General features: G+C 37.8%; 1 protein-coding gene and 2 non-coding genes across 3 annotated transcripts; 2 read left to right on the top strand and 1 right to left on the bottom strand.

Moving 5' to 3' along the window:
• Positions 1 to 2,579: 2,579 nt before the first annotated feature.
• Positions 2,580 to 5,329, bottom strand: LOC105965159 (uncharacterized). The gene is made up of 5 exons (XM_012989681.2): positions 4,942 to 5,329; positions 4,752 to 4,844; positions 4,557 to 4,639; positions 4,241 to 4,443; positions 2,580 to 2,824 (listed from the first exon to the last, which is right to left on the bottom strand). Exons 1-5 carry the CDS (start codon positions 5,106 to 5,108, stop codon positions 2,756 to 2,758), a joined length of 615 nt encoding a protein of 204 aa, XP_012845135.2. The 5' UTR covers positions 5,109 to 5,329; the 3' UTR covers positions 2,580 to 2,755.
• A 14,201-nt stretch (positions 5,330 to 19,530) lies between these two features.
• Positions 19,531 to 19,603, top strand: TRNAR-ACG (transfer RNA arginine (anticodon ACG)). Its single transcript has one exon. It is a non-coding gene; the product is annotated as a tRNA-Arg (tRNA).
• An 84-nt stretch (positions 19,604 to 19,687) lies between these two features.
• TRNAR-ACG (transfer RNA arginine (anticodon ACG)) lies at positions 19,688 to 19,760 on the top strand. Its single transcript has one exon. It is a non-coding gene; the product is annotated as a tRNA-Arg (tRNA).
• The last annotated feature ends 2,304 nt before the right edge of the window (positions 19,761 to 22,064 follow it).

Raw genomic sequence — 22,064 nt, 5'->3', positions numbered from 1 at the left:
AGAAAAAAAATACCTTACTTGTGGGAATAAGCAAAGAGGAATGAATTAGTAGACAACTTGTTTGATTGATGGTGGATTCCCTTTGAAGGAAAGAAATGAGTTATTAAGCAAGGAATTTGAACTAGTCTTGCTATTGTTAGTTGTTCGTGGGGAAGTTATTGCATATATTACTCCAACTTTATAGTAGACTAATACGGTTGACTTTTTTTAATTTATTTGTATTTTTACTGCAAAAAAGCACAATATATATATATATATATATATATATATATATATATATATATATATATATATATATATTCCCAGAACAATATAAATGTAAAGAAAAAAGATGTATATATGTATATATTTATTATTATTTTTTATTATATTAATATTATTTCAAGAAAAATGAATACCGGTTGCAAGAAATTATGTGGTGAGTTTGGTAAGAATACAGTGCCAAACTTTCTAGTACCCATGCTATCGAGGTTTCGGTATAATGGAATTTATTATCATCGTCTTACTAATATTTTTCGTAAAGATATGGGTACGGTCCACTAATCGCTATTACCAATTTACGTTGAAATATTATTTTGTCAAATTTTAAGGAAAAAAAGAAAATTCAAGAACATTTATAAAGTATGTTATTAATCCGATGACATGTATTAATTATGGGGATCACTATTTCAAATACTAACTTTTGCTCACTTGAATACCAAAAAAATAAAAAATAAAAAATTAATTGTAAATTACTTTAATACCCTTAATGAAATTAAAATCAAAAAATATTACAAATACTATTTTTCTTTCTTAAATACCAAATAATCAAAAACTCAAAAAAACCATTTCCCTCCTCCACCTCCTTCTTCTCCCTCCCCAAAAACCCTTCTAAAAAATCTTCCTCACAACAAACCCTTCCAAAAAATCTCACAACAAACCCTTCTAAAAAATCTCAAAACTAAATAAATTAAAACCTCACAAACTTATAAAATGGAGTTATAAGACAATAATATGGTAGTATATGTGGAAAGAGAAGCCATTAAGGTAAGTATCGATGTCTTTTCTGAGCTTCGAAGTCGATTTTGAAGTTTTTTTTTTTGAAACCCGTCGGCAATTTTCGACACATACAGGTCGATTTTTGGTCAATTTTCGACACCAACGTGTCGAAAAAAGAAAAAAAAAAAAAAAAAAAAAAAAAAAAAAAAAAAAAAACAAATTTCGACACCTACCTGTCGAAAATTCTCCAAATTTCGACAGGTATGTGTCGAAAAAATACTGTTGGTAAAAAAAAAAAAAAATTTTTTTTTTTTTTTACCAATAGTATTTTTTCGACACATACCTGTCGAAATTTGGAGAATTTTCGACAGGTAGGTGTCGAAATTTGTTTTTTTTTTTTTTTTTTTTTTTTTCTTTTTTCGACACGTTGGTGTCGAAAATTGACCAAAAAATCGACCTGTATGTGTCGAAAATTGCCGACGGGTTTCAAAAAAAAAAACTTCAAAATCGACTTCGAAGCTCAAAAAAGACATCGATACTTACCTTAATGGCTTCTCTTTCCACATATACTACCATATTATTGTCTTATAACTCCATTTTATAAGTTTTGTGAGGTTTTGATTTTTTGAATTTGGAGATGTTTTGGAGGATTTAAGAAGATGAAAAAGATAGGGTTTAATTGGGTTGTCGCGGCAGTTACGAGCACGTACGGTGGCGTTCGGCGGCGTTCGGCGGCGTCGGCGGCGGCGGCGGTGAGGGTTGGAGAGGAGAAGAAATGGTGGAGGTTTTTTTTTTTTTTTTACAACAAAGGGTTTTTTTTCTTTTTCTTTTTTTTATTTGGTTTTTGAATAGGTAATTTCTAAAAAAATTTGATATAATTGATATTTTGTATGAAAGGGTGTTTTTGTACTTTTCTTTTTATTTTGGTATTAAAGTAAGAAAAAACTGATAAATATGTACTTAATTTTGGTTTTAAACTTGGTAGTATTCAAGTAAGCAAAAGTTGGGATTTAAAATAGTTGCTCCCATTAATTATCTTCTTCTTCTTCAATTCTATATATATATATATATATATATATATATATATATATATATATATATATATATATATATATATATATATATATATATATATATATATATATATATATAATAGGTTATTAATTAACCCAATTAACAAGAATTATTTCTAACATAAAATTATTAACAAAATGAGAATAGTTTTGACGTACAAAACTGTAACTGGGTTAACTAATAGTAATTAGCTTATAGAAGAACTTATATCTACACTCTTTATATAAAATTATAAATAAAAAATTAAATATAGAAATATTATTTTGTTTATTATTATTAGTATTATTGTAGTGGTGTCAACCATCTTTGCCCAAACAAATTGGGTACGATGTTGAGATAGAAAATAATGTTTTGTAGATAGAAAATTGGTATGAATTGGACTATTCTGTTTTATGTCATTGCCTAAGACCTAGTCTCATTGGCAAGATATGCTTAATCAGGATACGTATGTCGTATAGTTTGCAAGTTATTATACGAGAGTGTAAGTTTATCCAGCACACTTATATGATTGACTGAGGGTCCCGTCATTACCAACTGTCACAATTTTATTTATGTTGTAGCTACATTTTCGTCACTAATAATTACGAGCGACGAATGAAAAAAAATGATCTCTTACAATCAACGTCGAAAATATTATTTATTTTAACGTTAACACATACTACTAATTTTATTAAGGATGATCCATAGGGCTTGTTTGGTTGGACTATTTTTTGGCGTTGACTTTACCAGTTTTTATCAGCGTCTCTTCTATCTCTTCCTCCACATTCTTTACCTGCAAATTACAGAAATTCCAAAACATCATTGACTAATTTACCCTTTTTCTTCCTATTAAATGCTTTTAATATATTATATATATATATATATTTTTTATAAATATAAAAATAAACCAACTAATTTGACATGGAAAATCATTTACTCTAGCAAAGATAACTACATATGAGATACCTAAATAATAATTAAAAAACAAATCATATTATTACCATGACTAATTTTAAGAAAAATAAAAAGTAAACCATAGAAATAATTTGACATGACTATATAATAATGTTTTAACATTATTAATTCGACTATGAGTATTAACGATCTCTCTTACCACATCATTAAATGATAAAGGTTATTTTAGTTATTTTAATATATTTGTGCAAATGTAAAAAACGAGAGTTAATGATAAAACCAATGGAATATTGTTCTTTCATATACATCTGAAAAATGGGCCAAGGGGTAGGTGAAAGTTTGATGTCATTTATTCAAGTTGGGGCCAAACATAATAATGAGTGCAAATAAAATATTTCTATGATAAAATATTTCAAATTAAAAATGGAAAGATAGTGACTTGAAAAGAATCATGACCAGGCCATGTGATTCTTGCTGGCTTCCTATTACATTATATGACTGCACTAAAGTGGGAAGGAAATGACATTTCATGAATGAATCTTCACTATTCATTTTAATTTGTACACTAGTTGTAATATAATATTTACTAAATTATTAACAATTAAATCCATAATTAATTAAATTATATATAGTCCTCCAATGTGGATTTAACTAACCATTATAATTTAGTACCATATAGATCTGGCTTTCACCACCTATTTTTCGTTGACTTTTTGCCATTAAGAAGTTAATTGAGCTCAATTCATGTTGGATTAAGTTAAAACTCGAAAATTCAATTTGATTGAGTAACAATGGATGAGTACAAAAAATGTCTTGTTTTTAGTTATTTATTTCTCACTATAAACAATCTTGCTCGTGTTATTTAAATTTATGGCAAATTACGGCCAACCTCCTGAGGTAAGGTTAAATTACGAAAAAAAACTCTCCTTGTTTGGGTAATTACAACCACCCCTTCCTTTTAAATAATTTCAATAAAATTTATATAATTCGGTTATTTAACGAACCAAATCGTATATTTGGTTCGATAAATGGTATGAAATGTTGGCGTACCGAAATTTTCAATTCGGTTTTACCAAATTAACATCCCTAAATTTGGGTGGATGTAATTACCCAAACAGTATGAAGTTTTTCGTAATTTGACTTTAATTTAGGGGTGGCCATAATTTGCCCTTAATTTTAACTCGATCGATGAATAACTTTATTTAATTATTATTTTCAATTTTTTTGCTAAGAAAAGTTGCCTTTTATCCATGAAAAAATTAAATCAAAGAAGATTAAAGAGTTAATTAATTACCTTGTGAACAGCATCTTCAGCCTTTTTGGCTTCATCAACAGCCCTTTTAGCTAAAGCATCAAATGATTGAAGTTTTTTCTTGATCTTCGAATCTTCCGGCAGTTTCTCCTCCACCTCCTCCACTATCTTCTCAGCTTCCTCCGCCACCTCCTCCACCATCTCCGCCACGTGCTCCACCGTCTCTATAGTCTTGTCAATCTTGCCTTAAACACATGCATAAAAATAAAATACAAAAAAAAAATAAAAATATAGTTGAAGTTTAATTTTTATCTTTAATGATTTAATTTTCTTGAAATTAATAAAACTTCTTTCTAACTTTTAAGGTTCAAAAAAATCCCTCCTTTGTACCCAGCTGCTGGTAGAATTACTGTCAGCAGAAATCCCAACACCCACTTTTGCCTGCATAGAAAAAAGAAATTACAAAAAAAAAAAAAAAATCATAAACGAATATTAAACATAAAATATATAATAAAATTAAATAATTAATGGTCACACTTGAAAATTAGGGTACCATGAAGAGGGAGAACCATTCGGAGAAGACGAAGCCCTAACACAAAATTTTCCCGGCACCGAAACTACATGATAACTTTTTGAGGTAATTGATCTGTATTTTCAACAAATTAAACAAAAATTAAATATTTCTTTAGTACCACGAAGGAAGAAAAAAAAAAAAAAAAAAAAAAAAACCGAAGACTACTTACGTAAAAATCCCGTTTTCAGCACCGAACTTAAAGATATTACGAGTTCGATCGACATATTTTGCACGTTTGATTGTGGGCAGGGAATTATTACATGACCTATAATCTTGATTCTTGCTACCTTTGCAATGGCAAGAAGAGAAGTAGTAGCTTGGTAATGAACTTGTCATTTTAGTACCTATATGATTTATTTTCACCAATTAAATTCTTTTTTCTTTTATTTAGAATTTGGGTTATAAAGAGTAGAACATGTGTGATAGTAAAATATATTATTGGAGAGAAAGTTGGTTGCCTTTTAATAATTCATGAGAGAGGGAATTTGTTTTATTGATTGGATTTTGGACATTTTTTTTTTTTAAATTATTATTTCTCTAAGAAAATAGACATGTGTATTTAGTGTAGACGACTTTGATATAAATATTGAATTTGGTGGTTGGTTGGGACCGGTGAGTGGTGCTCTTTCTGTTCCTAAGGAACAGTGTATGTGTCGTTTTTCACTTTGATACAAGTCTCAAGAATTTGAATAAATGTGTCTTGATTTTAGGAAACTAGATATTGATTCACCAAAATACCCTTGCTTACTAATTAATGCAGAAAGAGTGTTCGAGAGTTAATAAGGGTATGATCGAAAATCTGTAAATTAATGCAGCATTGAAATTGTAAAGTAACAGATAATATTGAACAAAAGAAATTATGAAAAGAGATGGGTATTATAGAACGGACGGAGTATAATTGTAGGTCGAGCTTTTTGTAGATGATCCTTTATATAATATGTGAAAACTAGTATGGTGAAATTTTTGGATGAACGATGACTAATTAATAATGTGGGAATATTACCTTATAAGTGTCTTGGCGTGCAATATAATTAGATGTCGAGAAATAAACAAATATTTTCATTAGCGACAACCGACAAATTACTACTTATTTAGGACTCATTTGGCTAATTTTATTTTAAACAACAGGTAAGCTCTTACAGCTGATAACCTATTTTAAGTGTTTAGATAATGTTCGTATACACTATTTATTCATTATAAGATCTTTAATAAAAAAAAAGTAGGACAAATGTATTTTTTAAAAAAAAATATTTTATTTGCTCTAAAACAACTTATTTTTTAGTTTTTAAGATCTTTTTAAAAAAAAATCACCAAACATTTTAAAATAACTTATAAACTCTTAAACATCCCATTCATTCTTTTAACAGTTCATAAGCTTATCTAAACACCTTCTTAAGAATTTTATTTTTATAAATATCTTGGCTAGTCAATAACCGTTTTACCCTTGAGAGAGTGAACGACGACATTGATGAGGACCGTAAAAGTTAAAACTAATATTTACCAAAAAAACAAACTCTAAGAATACCGAAATGCCATAAAACTAAAAAAATAAATAAAGAATATATAGAATTTAGAATCATTGTACTGAAATTTAGTGCTGATGTTGAACCACTCGAAATTTAGGGTATAAATGCTATGTGTAATACATTTAAATTTCTATAAACTAATATAGTCGACACTAGTAAAATTCTATTAATTTAATGAAATAACTAATAATTTAGTAGATTTTTATCGAGTTGGGATCGAAAGAAACTATTATTTAAGTAAGATCATCGATGTATGGAGTGATAATTAATCGAGATTGTACTGTGTAATGCGTAACGAGAAAAAAGAAGAAAAAAATGAAGCAACTTTATCAAAGTGGAAAGTGTCATTATAAATTTCCATCTTGTTGTGAAAGACACCACTCATCAGTGGCGGGGGCAGTGAGTAAATAACCCGCAATTTTGAAAGGACCAAAAAAGAAATAAAAAAAAGTTGGCACAATTTAATGATGTTTTATTGGAGGTCCATTTTAGGCAGAATTCAAGTGGAAACTAAATAAATAAAGAATGGTGAGATGTAACATGGTTTAATCATATTGGCATGTATGAAAAAAAAAAATAAATATTCAAAAAATTGCATAACATGACTTTCTTTTAACGAACAGCTGTAAATTCATGGTTGTCAAACTCTTATAGTTTACGACGACATTTATTCATTTTGATTTTTCAACTTTTTGCTATGGATCAAAAGATTAGAAATTCAATTTAACACAAGTACATAACTGATACGCGTTTTCCTCACGTATAAATTACCGCAAGTATACGGTATCGCATTTTGCAGAACAGTGGTTCCGGATATCGATCCACAGGGACCTTGTAGATTCAATTGCTGAGTAGTGTAATTATATTATCGTTATATTATCTAGCCGATCGTAAATAAGTGGATTGGTGAGAAACCCTAATTTAAAAGCATGCAAGAACGTAAACATGCAAATATAGAATGTACGTAAAATAAAGTAACGACAAATCAACGCGGGGGACTTCGATTTAAAGGGGACTTCTAGGGCCAAATCCACCTAGGTATAATCAACAACGATCGACAAATCCGCTATCTAAAATCACGTTCCTATTCGTTAACCCAGACGCTAATATACTCTAACCCCCGTCTCCAGTGTAGCTAGAGTCTACCCACAGGTCCGACGTCTCCGTTCAGAACCTGCTATTAAGAGAGCATTTAGGTCAAGTCCTTAAGGGCTACCCGAAGTGCATCACGTCTCCGTTTCCACACCCCGAGCTATGTTCTCCTAACTTCAAACAAGAAATCCTCTCTCGAGTTCATTCCTATTTAATATCAGTCTGAGAGCTGATCAACACAATCAGAAGCATTTAATACAGGAAAACATAAACGAAATCAAAACACGACAAATAGATAGCAGAAATGACGATCGAAATCAATATATACAAGGCTTCATTACCCCAGAAGAAAATGTTCTTAGTTCATAACAAACATAGTATCAAAAGAATGTACAAAGGAAATGAAGAACAAAACGTAAAGAAATTGCGTAAGAAAAACCCAAGTCGGAACCCCCGTTGATGATTCCCGCGAAGAACCGTTGAAAACCGTAAAAAGTCGAAGAAGCATGAAGAGTGAGGGCTTGCTTCTATTTATAGTAAATTGCAAAGCTTCCTCAAGAAGCTTTGCAATTTAAAATATCTGCCCTTGAAAATCGTGCCAGATCGCGATCCAATAAAGTCAGATCGCGATCTGGCTTCTCAAAAAAAACGTGAACCGCCTCCCAGATCGCGATCCAGGAAGTGCGGATCGCGATCTGGGTCTGAATATTGATTGCCACTGGAATTTGTCACCAGATCGCGATCCGACTTTCCTGGATCGCGATCTGGGTCTGAACTTTGCTTGCTACTGGAATTTGCCCCCAGATCGCGATCCGACTTTCCTGGATCGCGATCTGGGTCTTATTGACCACTTTCTCGGCTTGAAAAATCGGTTTCGCTTCCAAATGGCTTCGACTTGGCAACAAAAGCTAACAAAACCTAAAAAAAGAAATAAAACAAGAAACGCAATAATATATACAAATAAAGCCGAAACTCGGACGAACGAAGACCAAAACTCGAAGATTCGATAAGCAAAAATCGTGCAAAACGAACACTTATCACACCCTCAAACTTAGATCTTTACTCGTCCCGAGTAAATCAAAATGAAACTACAACGAAAATGAAATAAAAACAACAAACTAAACTAGGCCACTAACGTAGGGAAACACGATTGCATTTAGCGTATGCAACAAGCCTTTGAACCCCTGGGTACCCCCAAAGGACGAGTTGTGTCTCGTGAGGGTTTTCAGACAACACACCCACAAAGTTGCCGGATTGGTCAAAGCATTGCAATTAATTCCAAAGATGAAACGAGCTAGATAACCTAAAATCTTAGAATGGCATACGGCTTAAGGTATTCGACTTTCTTACCGACGCAATTAGTTGTTTCTACACCAAAATGAAAGATAGGCTCAAGAATCCGTAATTAAACAATAAACACAATTATCGAGGGTTTTGAGTAGAAATGTGGGTGAAAAGTAAGTTTTGATTCAGAGATTCAAAAACTCGAGTTGGGCATAAGTAGGTCTATTTATTCAAATAAAAGAAATGACAACTACAATATTTTTGGTGATTTTCATCACAACTTTTTCCTTTTTTCATTTTTTTTTTGAAACGGGCATAATCGTGACTCGTGCAAGGCCCGACACCACTGTGTTATCTCCCTGACCCATTTATCGAACTTTAGTCCAAGAAACCCCCAAGCTCGACAGCTCGAGAGACTTAGGCGACGAGGTGCACCCAACGGGTTAAGCTCGAGTCAGAAAGGCGGGGAAATCAGAGCGTGAATCACAACAATACCACAAATTATTATTTTTCTCCTTTTTTTTTTTTTTTTTTTTTTTTTTTTTAACAGAAAACATAAAATAAAAACGTAAAGACCATTGATAGAACTTTTAGCCAACAACTGGAAATCGTGAACACCTAATTCAATTCTAACTCGCCCCCCAAACCTCAGGCTATTATACCCCTCAGAAAAGTGCGCTCAAGCTTAATCGGGAAGGATTCGAAAGGCTATCCACACAAGTTGCAAAAACGCAGTCGGAGGATACATCTATAATTAGCCGGTTATCCATAATTTCAATTTTAAAATCAACTAGCCCATCTACTAATTCATTAATTGCTTTGCTTCAAAAGAACCCGGAAATGCAACTTACACTCGATCCTAAATGAAATGCATGTGACAAACATAACACAAAAACGGAATCAAAATACATAAACGAAACTAAATTATATGATATGCATGCAAAAGACCAAATCAAAATAAGATAAATAAAATAAAATAAAAACAAAGTCTAGCAAAGATACATCGTAAACGAAATATCAATCCAACGACTTATCCCAAAACAAACGAAAGAAAAAAAAAAAAAAAAAAAAAAAAAAAAAAAAACAAACAAACAAGTTCAACACACACCACCCTCAAACTTAAATTCTAGCACAGTCCCTATGCTCAAAAGCAGAATAAGAAATAAAAGGGATAGAAAACACAACGTCCCCTAGTTGTCGTGATCGTCCTCGTGGGCTCCTCCCTCCTCTTCCGGTCGTCCCCGCTCGTACTCCTCCCAGGCCTGTGCCACCAGTGTAGTGGCTGCCGCTTGTGCTTGTTCGTCGGCGGCGGAGGTTGATGCTACATCATATCGAGGCCGTGGTGGGAACGGCCGTGGCTCGACAATGTCATCGGTCCTGCACTGAAGCGCTGCAGCCATGGCCTTCATCATTTTCTTGAACCATCCCACATTTTCCTCCATAACATCCATCCATTGGCCGACATACTCAGGGAGCTGTGGTTCTGCTTCTTGTCTGCCTCTTCTGGCCCTTGGTTGTGGTCGAGCCGCATGAGCACCTGAGGGACCCGCATCTGGTAAGTCTGAGTCGCCCTCGCCTAGGGGTCCACTCGCTGGCTGGAGCTTGTGGTAAGGGAAGATCGGCTGTGGTGACCTGATGAGCCGGTCATCAGCGTATGTGGGGACCCCTGCACGATTACACAGTGTAGTGATGAGGGAAGGGAACATCAGACCTAGAGAGGTATCACCTAAGCATCGTCGGATCTCCGAGTGTATGATCGCGCCCACGTTCACAGGTGTCCTCTTCATTATGGCATACATCAGTGTAAGACGTGGGGCATAGGTCTTGGCCGTCGATTTTGTGGGCATAAGCCTGCTACTGACGAAGTACATCCATACCTTCGCTTCTCTTGACAGTTCCCCCCGACGAAACCAGTGCTCTCCTTTTTCCCACTTCGAACCCCTAGGGCAAAGAGTCTGAATCAGCTCCTCATAGGTCGTTGCCAACTTCAGTTGTTGAAACGGCTCGGTCGGGACTTCGGGTATGTGGAAAAAATCGTTGATTGTAGCGGCGTCATAGCGCACCTCTTTGTCTCGAAGAACGACCACCGACCCCGGGTGAAAACCGGCATTGGCATAGAAAAGCCTCACGAGATTCTCGTTGTAGTCGTCCGGTCGTCTGGCCAAGTACTCCCATTTCCGACGATCAAAGTTTGTTCGAATCGATTCTTTTTCCATGCCATAGATATCTAATTCTCTTTCTGGAACAAACGGTCGGCTATGGCGACGTATAAACTCTCTCTTGGCCTCGACGTTCAGGTACAAAAACTCATCTCCCGGCTCGAGGACTACGTGGTCAAGGATGGTGTGTTGATTAGCCCGGGATCCCATCTCAAGTTGCACGTTTCCCGTGCGTGGGGTTTGTTGCTCTTCCGGCACCTGAGATGGTGGTGGTGCGCTCGAAGTGCCCTCTTGGCTTCCCGTGCCTCGAGAAGCTGCCTTTTTCTTCGGTGCGGCTTTTCCCTTTGCCGGAGCCTTCTCCTTGGGTTGGGCTTTTTTGGTGGTTTCGCCCGTCTTTAAGAGTTTCTTGGCCGGCGACGTCATTTCGTTCGACTTTGTGCGAGATGGAGGGTCGAAAGCCTTTGGAAGTTGGTTCGGGAATTTTGTCGAACACTTGGCGTGCCAAACTTGGTAATCCTTTTGATTTCCCCCGGTTGTTTGGTACCTATCCCTCCTACATCAATCACAACACCCAAGTGAGAATCCACCACCACAATCAACAATAGGTAGCTAAACAATCAACCCAAGTCATTCAAATCTTTATTTTATCCTTTATTTCGAAATTAAGAACAATAGGGCAATTCCTATATCTAAACATTGGTTCACCCGCAAATTCATGTTTTGAATCCCAACACCAAGTACAAATTCACGGACAAGCATACACAATTAACAAACAAGAGGAAAAAACATGAAATTTTGGTGAAATTCGAAAAAAATTGAAGAAAATAAAAGAAATGAGGATTAGATTGAAAATTTACCTTTTCTTGAAGATTCACCCACAAATTCTTGGAATAAATGTGCAAATCGTGAATTTGTGATGATCAAGTGTGTGATTGATGTGCTTTTTATGAAAGAAATTGAAGATTTTGAAGTTGGGGAGGGGTTAGGGTTTGGAATTTAGAAAAGGGGGAATGAGGAAATGAAAGGGGATTTGTGAATTTGAACTGTTTTTCGTCCCCAGATCGCGATCCACAATACCCGGATCGCGATCTGGGTCTCACCTTGCAGCTTCTGGAAAAAGGCCCCAGATCGCGATCCGGCGTTCCTGGATCGCGATCTGGTCCTTAAAATTTCAGCTTCTGGAAAAACGTCCCAGATCGCGATCCGACATACCTGGATCGCGATCCGGGCCCAAAATCCGCCGCTTCTGGAAAAACGTCCCAGATCGCGATCCGACATACCTGGATCGCGATCCGGGCCCAAAACTGGCTGCTACTGGAAAAACACCCCAGATCGCGATCCGACTTACCTGGATCGCGATCCGGGACACCTAAAACCTGGCAAAACGAAAATTTAAATGGGTGAGATAGAGGTGTTGAACCCTAAATTATAAAGATGCACGAAAAAGGCTAAAAAATTAAAAACGAAAACAAGAAAAAAGGAAAATGACAGAATATGAGCAACAATGGGTTGCCTCCCATTTAGCGCCTGTTTTACAGTCGACGGCTCGACTTCTTTTGGATTTATTGGGAGAAAATTAGTGCGACACGCTCCACTTCCTCGGGAGCACCATTCGGGTAGTAATGCTTAACTCGTTGCCCATTCACTTTGAACGACGGACCGTCTCGTCCTCGTATTTCGATAACTCCTTGTGGGGTTGCGCTTAGGACTACGAATGGTCCCGACCAACGGGACTTGAGCTTTCCCGGAAATAGTCGTAGCCGAGAATTGAATAGCAGGACTTGGTCACCTGCCCGGAACTCTCGCTTCGTAATTCTTTTGTCATGCCACTTTTTCGTCTTTTCTTTGTAAATCTTGGCATTTTCGTAAGCATCATTTCTGAACTCCTCCATTTCGTTGAGTTGAAGCAATCGACGATCGCCGGTAGCTGTTTGATCGAAATTGAGCTTTTTGACTGCCCAATATGCTCGGTGCTCCAATTCCACTGGCAGGTGGCACGCTTTCCCATACACGAGTTTGTACGGAGACATACCAATCGGTGTTTTGAATGCGGTTCGATAGGCCCAAAGTGCATCATCGAGCTTCAATGCCCAATCTTTTCGGTTCGTGCTCACGGTCTTCTCCAGAATCTGTTTGATTTCTCGATTTGACAACTCAGCAAGGCCATTTGTCTGTGGATGATAGGCAAGCGCAATTTTGTGTCGGATTCCCAACTTGTTCGTGAGATTAGTGAGCAGTTTGTTGCAGAAGTGAGATCCTTCATCGCTAATGATCGCCCTGGGTGTCCCAAACCTTGAGAATATGTTCTTGTGGAAGAATTTGAGGACCGTACGAGCATCGTTGGCCGTGGTGGCAATCGCTTCGACCCATTTGGACACGTAGTCCACGGCAAGCAGAATGTATAACTTTCCGTTCGAAGAAGGGAATGGTCCCATGAAGTCTATGCCCCAAACATCGAAAAGCTCCACCTCTTGCATGTTGTTCAAAGGCATTTGGCTTTTGTTGGATAGGTTCCCTGTTCGTTGGCACCGATCACACCGTTTCACGAACTCGTAACTATCACGGAAAAGGGTTGGCCAAAAGAAGCCTGACTGCAGAACCTTGGCGGCAGTGCGAGATTCCCCGTGATGCCCGCCACAGGGTGAAGAGTGGCAATGTGTGAGAATCTCACGTACTTCTGTTTCCGGAACACATCTTCGGATGACTCGATCGGGGCCGGTTCTGAAAAGCAATGGCTCGTCCCAAAGATAGAAACGACTGTCGTGAAGGAATTTTTTCTTTTGGTGATACGATAGATCGTCAGGAATGATTCCACTGGCCAAGAAGTTGGCCACATCAGCATACCACGGAGTGTGAGTACTAATGGCGAGCAGTTGCTCGTCTGGGAAGGATTCCTGAATATTTCCTTCGGCTGGAACTTCTTCTAGTATGAGTCTGGAAAGATGATCTGCTACCACATTCTCGCTCCCTTTTTTGTCTCTGATTTCCAAGTCGAACTCCTGGAGTAGTAGTACCCATCTGATGAGTCTGGGCTTGGCGTCCTTCTTCGCGAACAAGTATCGAATAGCTGCGTGGTCGGTGTAAATGATCACCTGAGACCCCAAAATATACGGTCTGAACTTGTCAACAGCATAAACGACTGCAAGCATTTCCTTTTCGGTCGTTGAATAGTTCTTCTGTGCCTGGTCAAGTGTACGACTCGAATAGTAGATGGCTTTGAAGATTTTGTCCCTCCTTTGTCCCAATACAGCACCTACAGCATAGTCGCTCGCATCGCACATGATCTCGAATGGTTCCTCCCAATTGGGAGTAATCATAATCGGTGATTGGGTTAGCTTCTCCTTGAGAAACGTGAAAGCCTGCAAACAAGCAGAATCAAAATCAAAGACAGCTTCCTTCTCAAGCAAATGACATAATGGTTTTACTATTTTCGAAAAATCTTTAATGAATCTACGGTAAAACCCAGCATGCCCTAAAAAACTTCTAACTCCCTTCACATCCTTTGGTGGAGGCAATTTTTCAATCGTTTCGATTTTTGCCCTATCCACCTCAAGACCCTTTTTCGAGACCTTGTGGCCTAGAACAATACCTTCACGAACCATAAAATGACATTTTTCCCAATTTAAAACAAGGTTCGTTTCTGTACATCTTTTCAAAACAAGTTCTAGATTGTGCACACAATGATCGAAAGACGATCCAAACACAGAAAAATCATCCATAAACACCTCAAGAAACTCTTCTACCATATCGTGAAATATAGACATCATACAACGTTGAAAGGTAGCAGGCGCATTACACAAACCGAAAGGCATCCTACGAAATGCAAAAGTACCGTAGGGGCAAGTAAAAGTAGTTTTCTCTTGGTCTTCCGGGGCGATTGAAATTTGATTGTACCCCGAATAACCATCAAGAAAACAGTAATACTCGAAACCTCCTAGCCTGTCTAGCATTTGATCGATAAAGGGAAGGGGGAAATGGTCTTTTCTAGTGGCTGCATTCAATAATCTGTAATCGAAACACACACGCCACCCAGTGACTGTTCTAGACGGAATAAGTTCATTTTTATCATTCACAATAACCGTCATCCCACCCCTTTTTGGCACAACCTGCACCGGACTGACCCACGGACTGTCAGAAATTGCATAAATCATACCAGCGCCTAACAATTTCAAGACTTCTTTTTTGACTACCTCTTTCATTGACGGGTTTAACCGCCTCTGAGGTTGGACTCTCGGTTTATAGACGTCTTCCATTAGAATTTTGTGTTGAACAATAGATGGGCTAATTCCCTTAATATCCTCAATAGACCAACCTATAGCTGACCTATATTCTCTAAGGACCTCCAGCAGTGTGTTTGTTTCGGCCTCGCTCAAACTAGAAGAAATAATCACCGGATAAGTCTGGTCTGCTCCAAGAAAAGCATAACAAAGATAATCCGGTAATTGCTTCAATTCCAGTACGGGGGCCGTTTTCACACTAACTGGTATCTCGGGGACGATCCCTACCTCGTCTATACCTAAAATCTCGGCACACTCAAGAAACAACACACAATCAAGCACATCATTTTCAATAGGGGTTTCAGGGGAGGCAGAATGCAAATCAATAGAATTAACAATGCAGTGCTCAACAGAATCACATAATTCACACAAATCAAAAAAGGAGGAAACACAGTCCTCGATCACGTCTATTCTACTGCAATGCTCAACATGCTCAGAGTGTTTAAATGCATCTGTCAAATTAAAAACAACTTCTTCCCCATTTACCCTAAGCATTAAAGATCCTAATTCCATATCAATCATCGCCTTACCAGTGGCTAAGAATGGACGACCTAAAATGATTGGTGCTTCATCATCTTCAGGCATTTCAAGTACCACAAAATCAACAGGCAAAATGAATTTATCTACTTTAACTAGCACATCTTCTACAATCCCATCGGGATATTTCAATGAGCGATCAGCTAGCTGTAAAGTCATGCGAGTGCGGTTCAAATTTCCTAAGCCCAGTTTTAGAAACACAGACATAGGCATCAAATTAATACTTGCCCCCAAATCACATAAAACTTTATCGAAAGTAGAATTGCCAATAATGCAAGGAATAGTGTAACTCCCTGGATCTTTCATTTTTGGTGGCAGATTCGACTGAAGAATGGCACTGCAAGTTGCCGTGAGTGTCACTGGTGTGTCTTCTTCGATTCGAATTTTCTTGGATAGGACTTCCCTCATGAACTTGGTGTAGTTTGGCATTACCTCCAAGGCTTCTGCAAAAGGGATGTTGATTCGAATCTGCTTGATCTTTTCAATGAACTTCTTCAATTGATCCTTGAACTTCTTCTTCTTCTGTCTTTCTGGAAAAGGAATAGGAGTTACCATAAGAGGGGGATTATCAGGAAAAGAAATGTTATTGGGCTTACTAGCCTCTTTTGTATTACTCCCTGAAACGGTGATTTCCGGCTCGACCGGGGTCGGTTGTACAGCTGGCCTTGGTGATTCGTCTGTCGGATAAGGAGGATCGGTCATTTGCAGACCACTTCGGGTGGTTATGGCTTGACAGCTTTCTTTTGGATTGACTTCGGTATTGCTCGGGAATCCACCCTTTGCCATTGTGGACATGGATTGGGCGATTTGCCCTATTTGCTTTTCCATGTTCTTCATTGTTGATTTCAGCCCCTCCATTTCCTGTTCTTGTCGGTGAAGACGCTCGTCATATGTTGGCCCTCGTTGCTCTCTTTGATGGTTGAAATCGGGAGGTGGTTGTAGAGCATTCTTCGGATTGGCATAGGAGAAGTTCTCGTGATTCCGAATTCCCGGGTGGTAATGAGTAGGGTTTTGGTTCTGATTGTTGGTTCCTCGGAAATTGTTGAATCGGTGGTTCATAAAGTGTGCCTGCTCCCAATCGTCGTTTGTGGCTTGTGAGGTACTTGCTGCTGCTACTCGTTCGGTCTGTGGCCCTCGAACTGAAATTTGGGCGACCTGATTTGATAGGATCGCTAATTGTGCTGAAACTGCGGCTAAAGGTTCGAGTTGATGGACTCCGGCCACCTTTTGTACACCACTCCGTTCGGACGGCCAATGGTACGCATTCTCACACATTCGCTCGACAATGTCTCGAGCGTCTGTGGGAGTCTTGTTTTGTAATGATCCACCTGAAGCAGCATCGACTAGAGATCGGGCTGGTTGATCGAGCCCATTGTAGAATAACTCCATTTGATCCCACGGGTTGAATCCGTGTTGAGGGCATTGTCGTAATAAGTCCTTGAATCTCTCCCAAGACTCGTGCATCGGCTCTTGGCTCATCTGTCTGAAGTTGCCTACATCTCTTCGTAGTTGTGCGGTCTTCGAGGGTGGAAAGAATCGTGCCAGAAAGGCTTGTGATAATTCTTCCCAACAGGTGAGTGATCCTGGATTAAGACTCAGAAGCCAACTCTTCGCTTTGTCTCTGACAGAAAATGAGAATAGCTTCAACCGAATGGCATCATCAGAAACGCCGTTAACTTTGATCGTGTCACAAATTTCCAAAAAATTGGCAAGATGGAGATTCGGATCCGCAGTGGCTGCTCCGGAGAATTGGTTCGCCATGACCATGTTGATTAGCCCCGTTTTCAGCTCGAAGTTGTTTGCGGCTATCGTCGGTTTCCTGATTCCCGAATAGTTCTCATTCATAGCTGGAGTTCGGTATTCTCGCATTGTTCGCTCGGGTGGCAGGTTCGGTCTTGGCTGCTCGTGATCTCGTCCTGGCTCTTGATCGTACTCAAAGGCCAGGTGCTCTGGATTTCCTTGATCTTCGGCCATTGGTTCACTTTGTTGGTTGCGCGTGGCCCTTAGTCTACGTAATGTCCTTTCAATCTCGGGATCGTAAGGTATGATTTCCAAATTTCGACGCCTGGGCATAAACAAAGTGAGTGGTTAAGATCAAGGTAAAAATCGAAAATAAAACAAGTAAATGGCTAAAGTAATACTCAGATAATTGGTAACACTATCAGCAAAGATAAAATCAAATTGGTCCCCGGCAACGGCGCCAAAAACTTGATACGCGTTTTCCTCACGTATAAATTACCGCAAGTATACGGTATCGCATTTTGCAGAACAGTGGTTCCGGATATCGATCCACAGGGACCTTGTAGATTCAATTGCTGAGTAGTGTAATTATATTATCGTTATATTATCTAGCCGATCGTAAATAAGTGGATTGGTGAGAAACCCTAATTTAAAAGCATGCAAGAACGTAAACATGCAAATATAGAATGTACGTAAAATAAAGTAACGACAAATCAACGCGGGGGACTTCGATTTAAAGGGGACTTCTAGGGCCAAATCCACCTAGGTATAATCAACAACGATCGACAAATCCGCTATCTAAAATCACGTTCCTATTCGTTAACCCAGACGCTAATATACTCTAACCCCCGTCTCCAGTGTAGCTAGAGTCTACCCACAGGTCCGACGTCTCCGTTCAGAACCTGCTATTAAGAGAGCATTTAGGTCAAGTCCTTAAGGGCTACCCGAAGTGCATCACGTCTCCGTTTCCACACCCCGAGCTATGTTCTCCTAACTTCAAACAAGAAATCCTCTCTCGAGTTCATTCCTATTTAATATCAGTCTGAGAGCTGATCAACACAATCAGAAGCATTTAATACAGGAAAACATAAACGAAATCAAAACACGACAAATAGATAGCAGAAATGACGATCGAAATCAATATATACAAGGCTTCATTACCCCAGAAGAAAATGTTCTTAGTTCATAACAAACATAGTATCAAAAGAATGTACAAAGGAAATGAAGAACAAAACGTAAAGAAATTGCGTAAGAAAAACCCAAGTCGGAACCCCCGTTGATGATTCCCGCGAAGAACCGTTGAAAACCGTAAAAAGTCGAAGAAGCATGAAGAGTGAGGGCTTGCTTCTATTTATAGTAAATTGCAAAGCTTCCTCAAGAAGCTTTGCAATTTAAAATATCTGCCCTTGAAAATCGTGCCAGATCGCGATCCAATAAAGTCAGATCGCGATCTGGCTTCTCAAAAAAAACGTGAACCGCCTCCCAGATCGCGATCCAGGAAGTGCGGATCGCGATCTGGGTCTGAATATTGATTGCCACTGGAATTTGTCACCAGATCGCGATCCGACTTTCCTGGATCGCGATCTGGGTCTGAACTTTGCTTGCTACTGGAATTTGCCCCCAGATCGCGATCCGACTTTCCTGGATCGCGATCTGGGTCTTATTGACCACTTTCTCGGCTTGAAAAATCGGTTTCGCTTCCAAATGGCTTCGACTTGGCAACAAAAGCTAACAAAACCTAAAAAAAGAAATAAAACAAGAAACGCAATAATATATACAAATAAAGCCGAAACTCGGACGAACGAAGACCAAAACTCGAAGATTCGATAAGCAAAAATCGTGCAAAACGAACACTTATCAATAACTCTATCGATTTTTTTTTTTTTTCTCTTCATAACTTATTCGACTTTGTATATGATACAATCAGTTTTTCAAAATTCAAATTTTATCTAATTTTTTTATGATAACCCAATTGTATAATTACACTATGGGCGGTTCAATACATAATTTATCGATATATCAAGATAAGAGTTAAATTTTCTTATAACCTATGGCTATGTTAACTGAATAATTATATGTGAAATAAGATCAATTATTTAATTTAATTCTTAATACTGTTACTACAACAGCATAGAATATCAACGACTCTGTGGCCCAATGGATAAGGCGCTGGTCTACGAAACCAGAGATTCTGGGTTCGATCCCCAGCAGAGTCGGTTCAATAATTTACTTATTAGTTTTTTCTTTTTATTATTATTATTTAAGTAATGATTTAAATAAATTATCGAAAGTGAAGGAGTGACTCTGTGGCCCAATGGATAAGGCGCTGGTCTACGAAACCAGAGATTCTGGGTTCGATCCCCAGCAGAGTCGGTAATGTACTTCATGTTTCTTTTTTATAAATTTCGCATATTTCGATTAAAAAAACTCTATATCAGAACAAATTCTGAGGCATTACAATTTCCAAAATTCCGATTTTTTTTTTTCCTTTTCAAATCTTGTTAGGTGGTGTTTGCAAATGCTTTTTGAAAGTGATTATACGGTTTTTTTTGCTCATAATCTGTTTTTAGGTGTTTTCAAAATCAACTTTTGCTTTTGCTTCTCTTAAAATAATCTGCTTTAAGCTATTTTTTTAAAAGCACCCCTAATCCTGCTTTTTCAATTTTAGTTCATTTTCCGAAATATTTGCAAACACCCCCAACTTTTAGAAATAAGCACTTAAAACTAACTTAAATCACAATCACTAACTTCTGCTTTTAAATAATCATTTGCAAACACCACCTTAGTACGTAAGTATAATTAATTTTTGGATAAATTCTACTTCCCCCCCCTTATACTTTGCCTCTATATTATTTTACCCCATTCTATTCTTAATTGCATCAATTTGCCCCATGTACTTGAAAAATTGTCTCAATGCGACTCTCGTCGTTAGTTTTCAGTAACACCGTTTGATCTAGGTCCGAAAATTACAAAAAACCACCCCTCCCAGTTTAAGTAATTACTAAAAAAATAAAAAATAAATTGTGGCTAGCGTCGTGGACTATGTTTTCCCGTTGTCTTGAATTTATTTTATTTTATTTTTTTATACTGTGAGGGGTGGTTTTTTCTTGTAATTTTCAGACTTAGATCAAACGTTGTTAAGGCCAAAAGTTTGAAAACTAACGGCGATGACCACATTGAGATATTTCTTCATGTACATTGGGGCAAATCGAAGCAATTGAGAGTAAAATGGGGTAAAGTTATATCGAGTCAAAATATAAGGAAGGAAAGTGGAATTTACTCTTAATTTTTAGGGTAAATTACACCCACACCCTTGAGGTATGCTTGAATAGCTTTAAGGTTGGTATCGATAATTACACTCACCCCCTTGAAACGAAGTTAGAAACTCTAATGAGATAATGAATTGGATACGTTATTACGATAGATTTGTAACGGACTATTGGTTTCAGGAAGTGGTGGAGACGACAAAGAGTTATGGGTGATTTAAGAAATATTGGGGGAGCCATGTCACCCCATAACTCCCCTTAACTCTATGTTATCTCCAGCACTAGCTAAAAGTAATAGTCCATTAGAACCCTATCGGAATAATGTATCCAATTCATTATCCCGTTAGAGTTTCTAACTACGTTTCAGGGGGTGACTGTAATTACCGATACCATAGGGACCTTAAAATTATTTAAGCATACATCAAGGGTGTGGGTGTAATTTACCCTAATTTTTATATTAATCTTTTATATTCCCACGTGTTTTCAAATATAGGGTTAATTACAACCATCCCTGAGTTATGGTCAAATTACGAAAAACCCCCTCTTATTTGGATAATTACAACCACCCCTCAACTCATCAAATTTAGTGGAATCTTCGAGATTATATGGAATATTATCACTTTTGTATCCGTTTTATCTTATTCGAACTCTACATTTTGAAGCAAGATGATCATAATATGTGTTTTTTAGCTTCTATATATCAGATTGTGGTGCATCAAAAACTGATTTTTACACAAAACGAGTACAAACTAGAGCACATTTCACAGAATCTAGATGATTATGTTGAATTTGACACCATAAGGGTGGATGTATAAGAAAAAATCATAATTAAGGGGTAGATGTAATTATCCAAACAAGTGAGATTTTTTCATAAATTGACCATACCTCAGGGGGTGGTTGTGATTTACCCTTCAAATATATTATTGTGGCTAATGTTGGGCCAATGTTTGTGGTAGAAGCCTACTCAAAAACTGTATAGAAGGCCCAATTGTACCCACAGTGATTTTTCACCCTTAATAATATATTAGAACTAGACACGGCCACGGGCCGGTTTTGGGCCCGGAACCGGCCCGAACTGGCCCGTTGACGGCCCAAACCGGCCCGTTGACCGAGTGATCCGGCCTGGACCCGTGAACCGGCCCGTCCTACCCGGGACGGGCCCGGTTCTCAGAAATGGTGAACCGTGAACCGCCGGGCCGGCTCGGCGGTTCACCCGGATTTAAAAAAAAAAAAAAAAAATTTTCAAAAAAAAAGCAAATAACGGCTTGTGAACCGGTCCAAACCGGCCCGGGTGAACCGGCCGTTATTTCCTTTTTTTTATTTGTTTTTTCCCCCCAATTTTTCCTATAAATACCCTCACACCCCAATTTTGTTTTTTTTTGAATTTTTTTTGCCTCCCAATTTTTCCTAT

This window comes from Erythranthe guttata, chromosome 8, assembly GCF_056151865.1.
Source record: "Erythranthe guttata isolate IM_541 chromosome 8, IM_541, whole genome shotgun sequence".
Lineage (NCBI taxonomy): Eukaryota > Viridiplantae > Streptophyta > Magnoliopsida > Lamiales > Phrymaceae > Erythranthe > Erythranthe guttata.
Note: the sequence above shows the minus strand (reverse complement) of the source record. Positions and strands in the feature narration are given on the sequence as shown.

What these genes read in the sequence shown, in the direction of transcription:
- LOC105965159 (XM_012989681.2), bottom strand. Translation starts at nt 5,108, where the DNA reads ATGACAAGTTCATTACCAAGCTACTACTTCTCTTCTTGCCATTGCAAA. An exon ending in GCTGAAAACGGGATTTTTAC is followed by an intron (nt 4,845 to 4,941) that starts GTAAGTAGTCTT and finishes TTGAAAATACAG; the next exon opens with ATCAATTACCTCAAAAAGTT. An exon ending in AATGGTTCTCCCTCTTCATG is followed by an intron (nt 4,640 to 4,751) that starts GTACCCTAATTT and finishes TTTTCTATGCAG; the next exon opens with GCAAAAGTGGGTGTTGGGAT.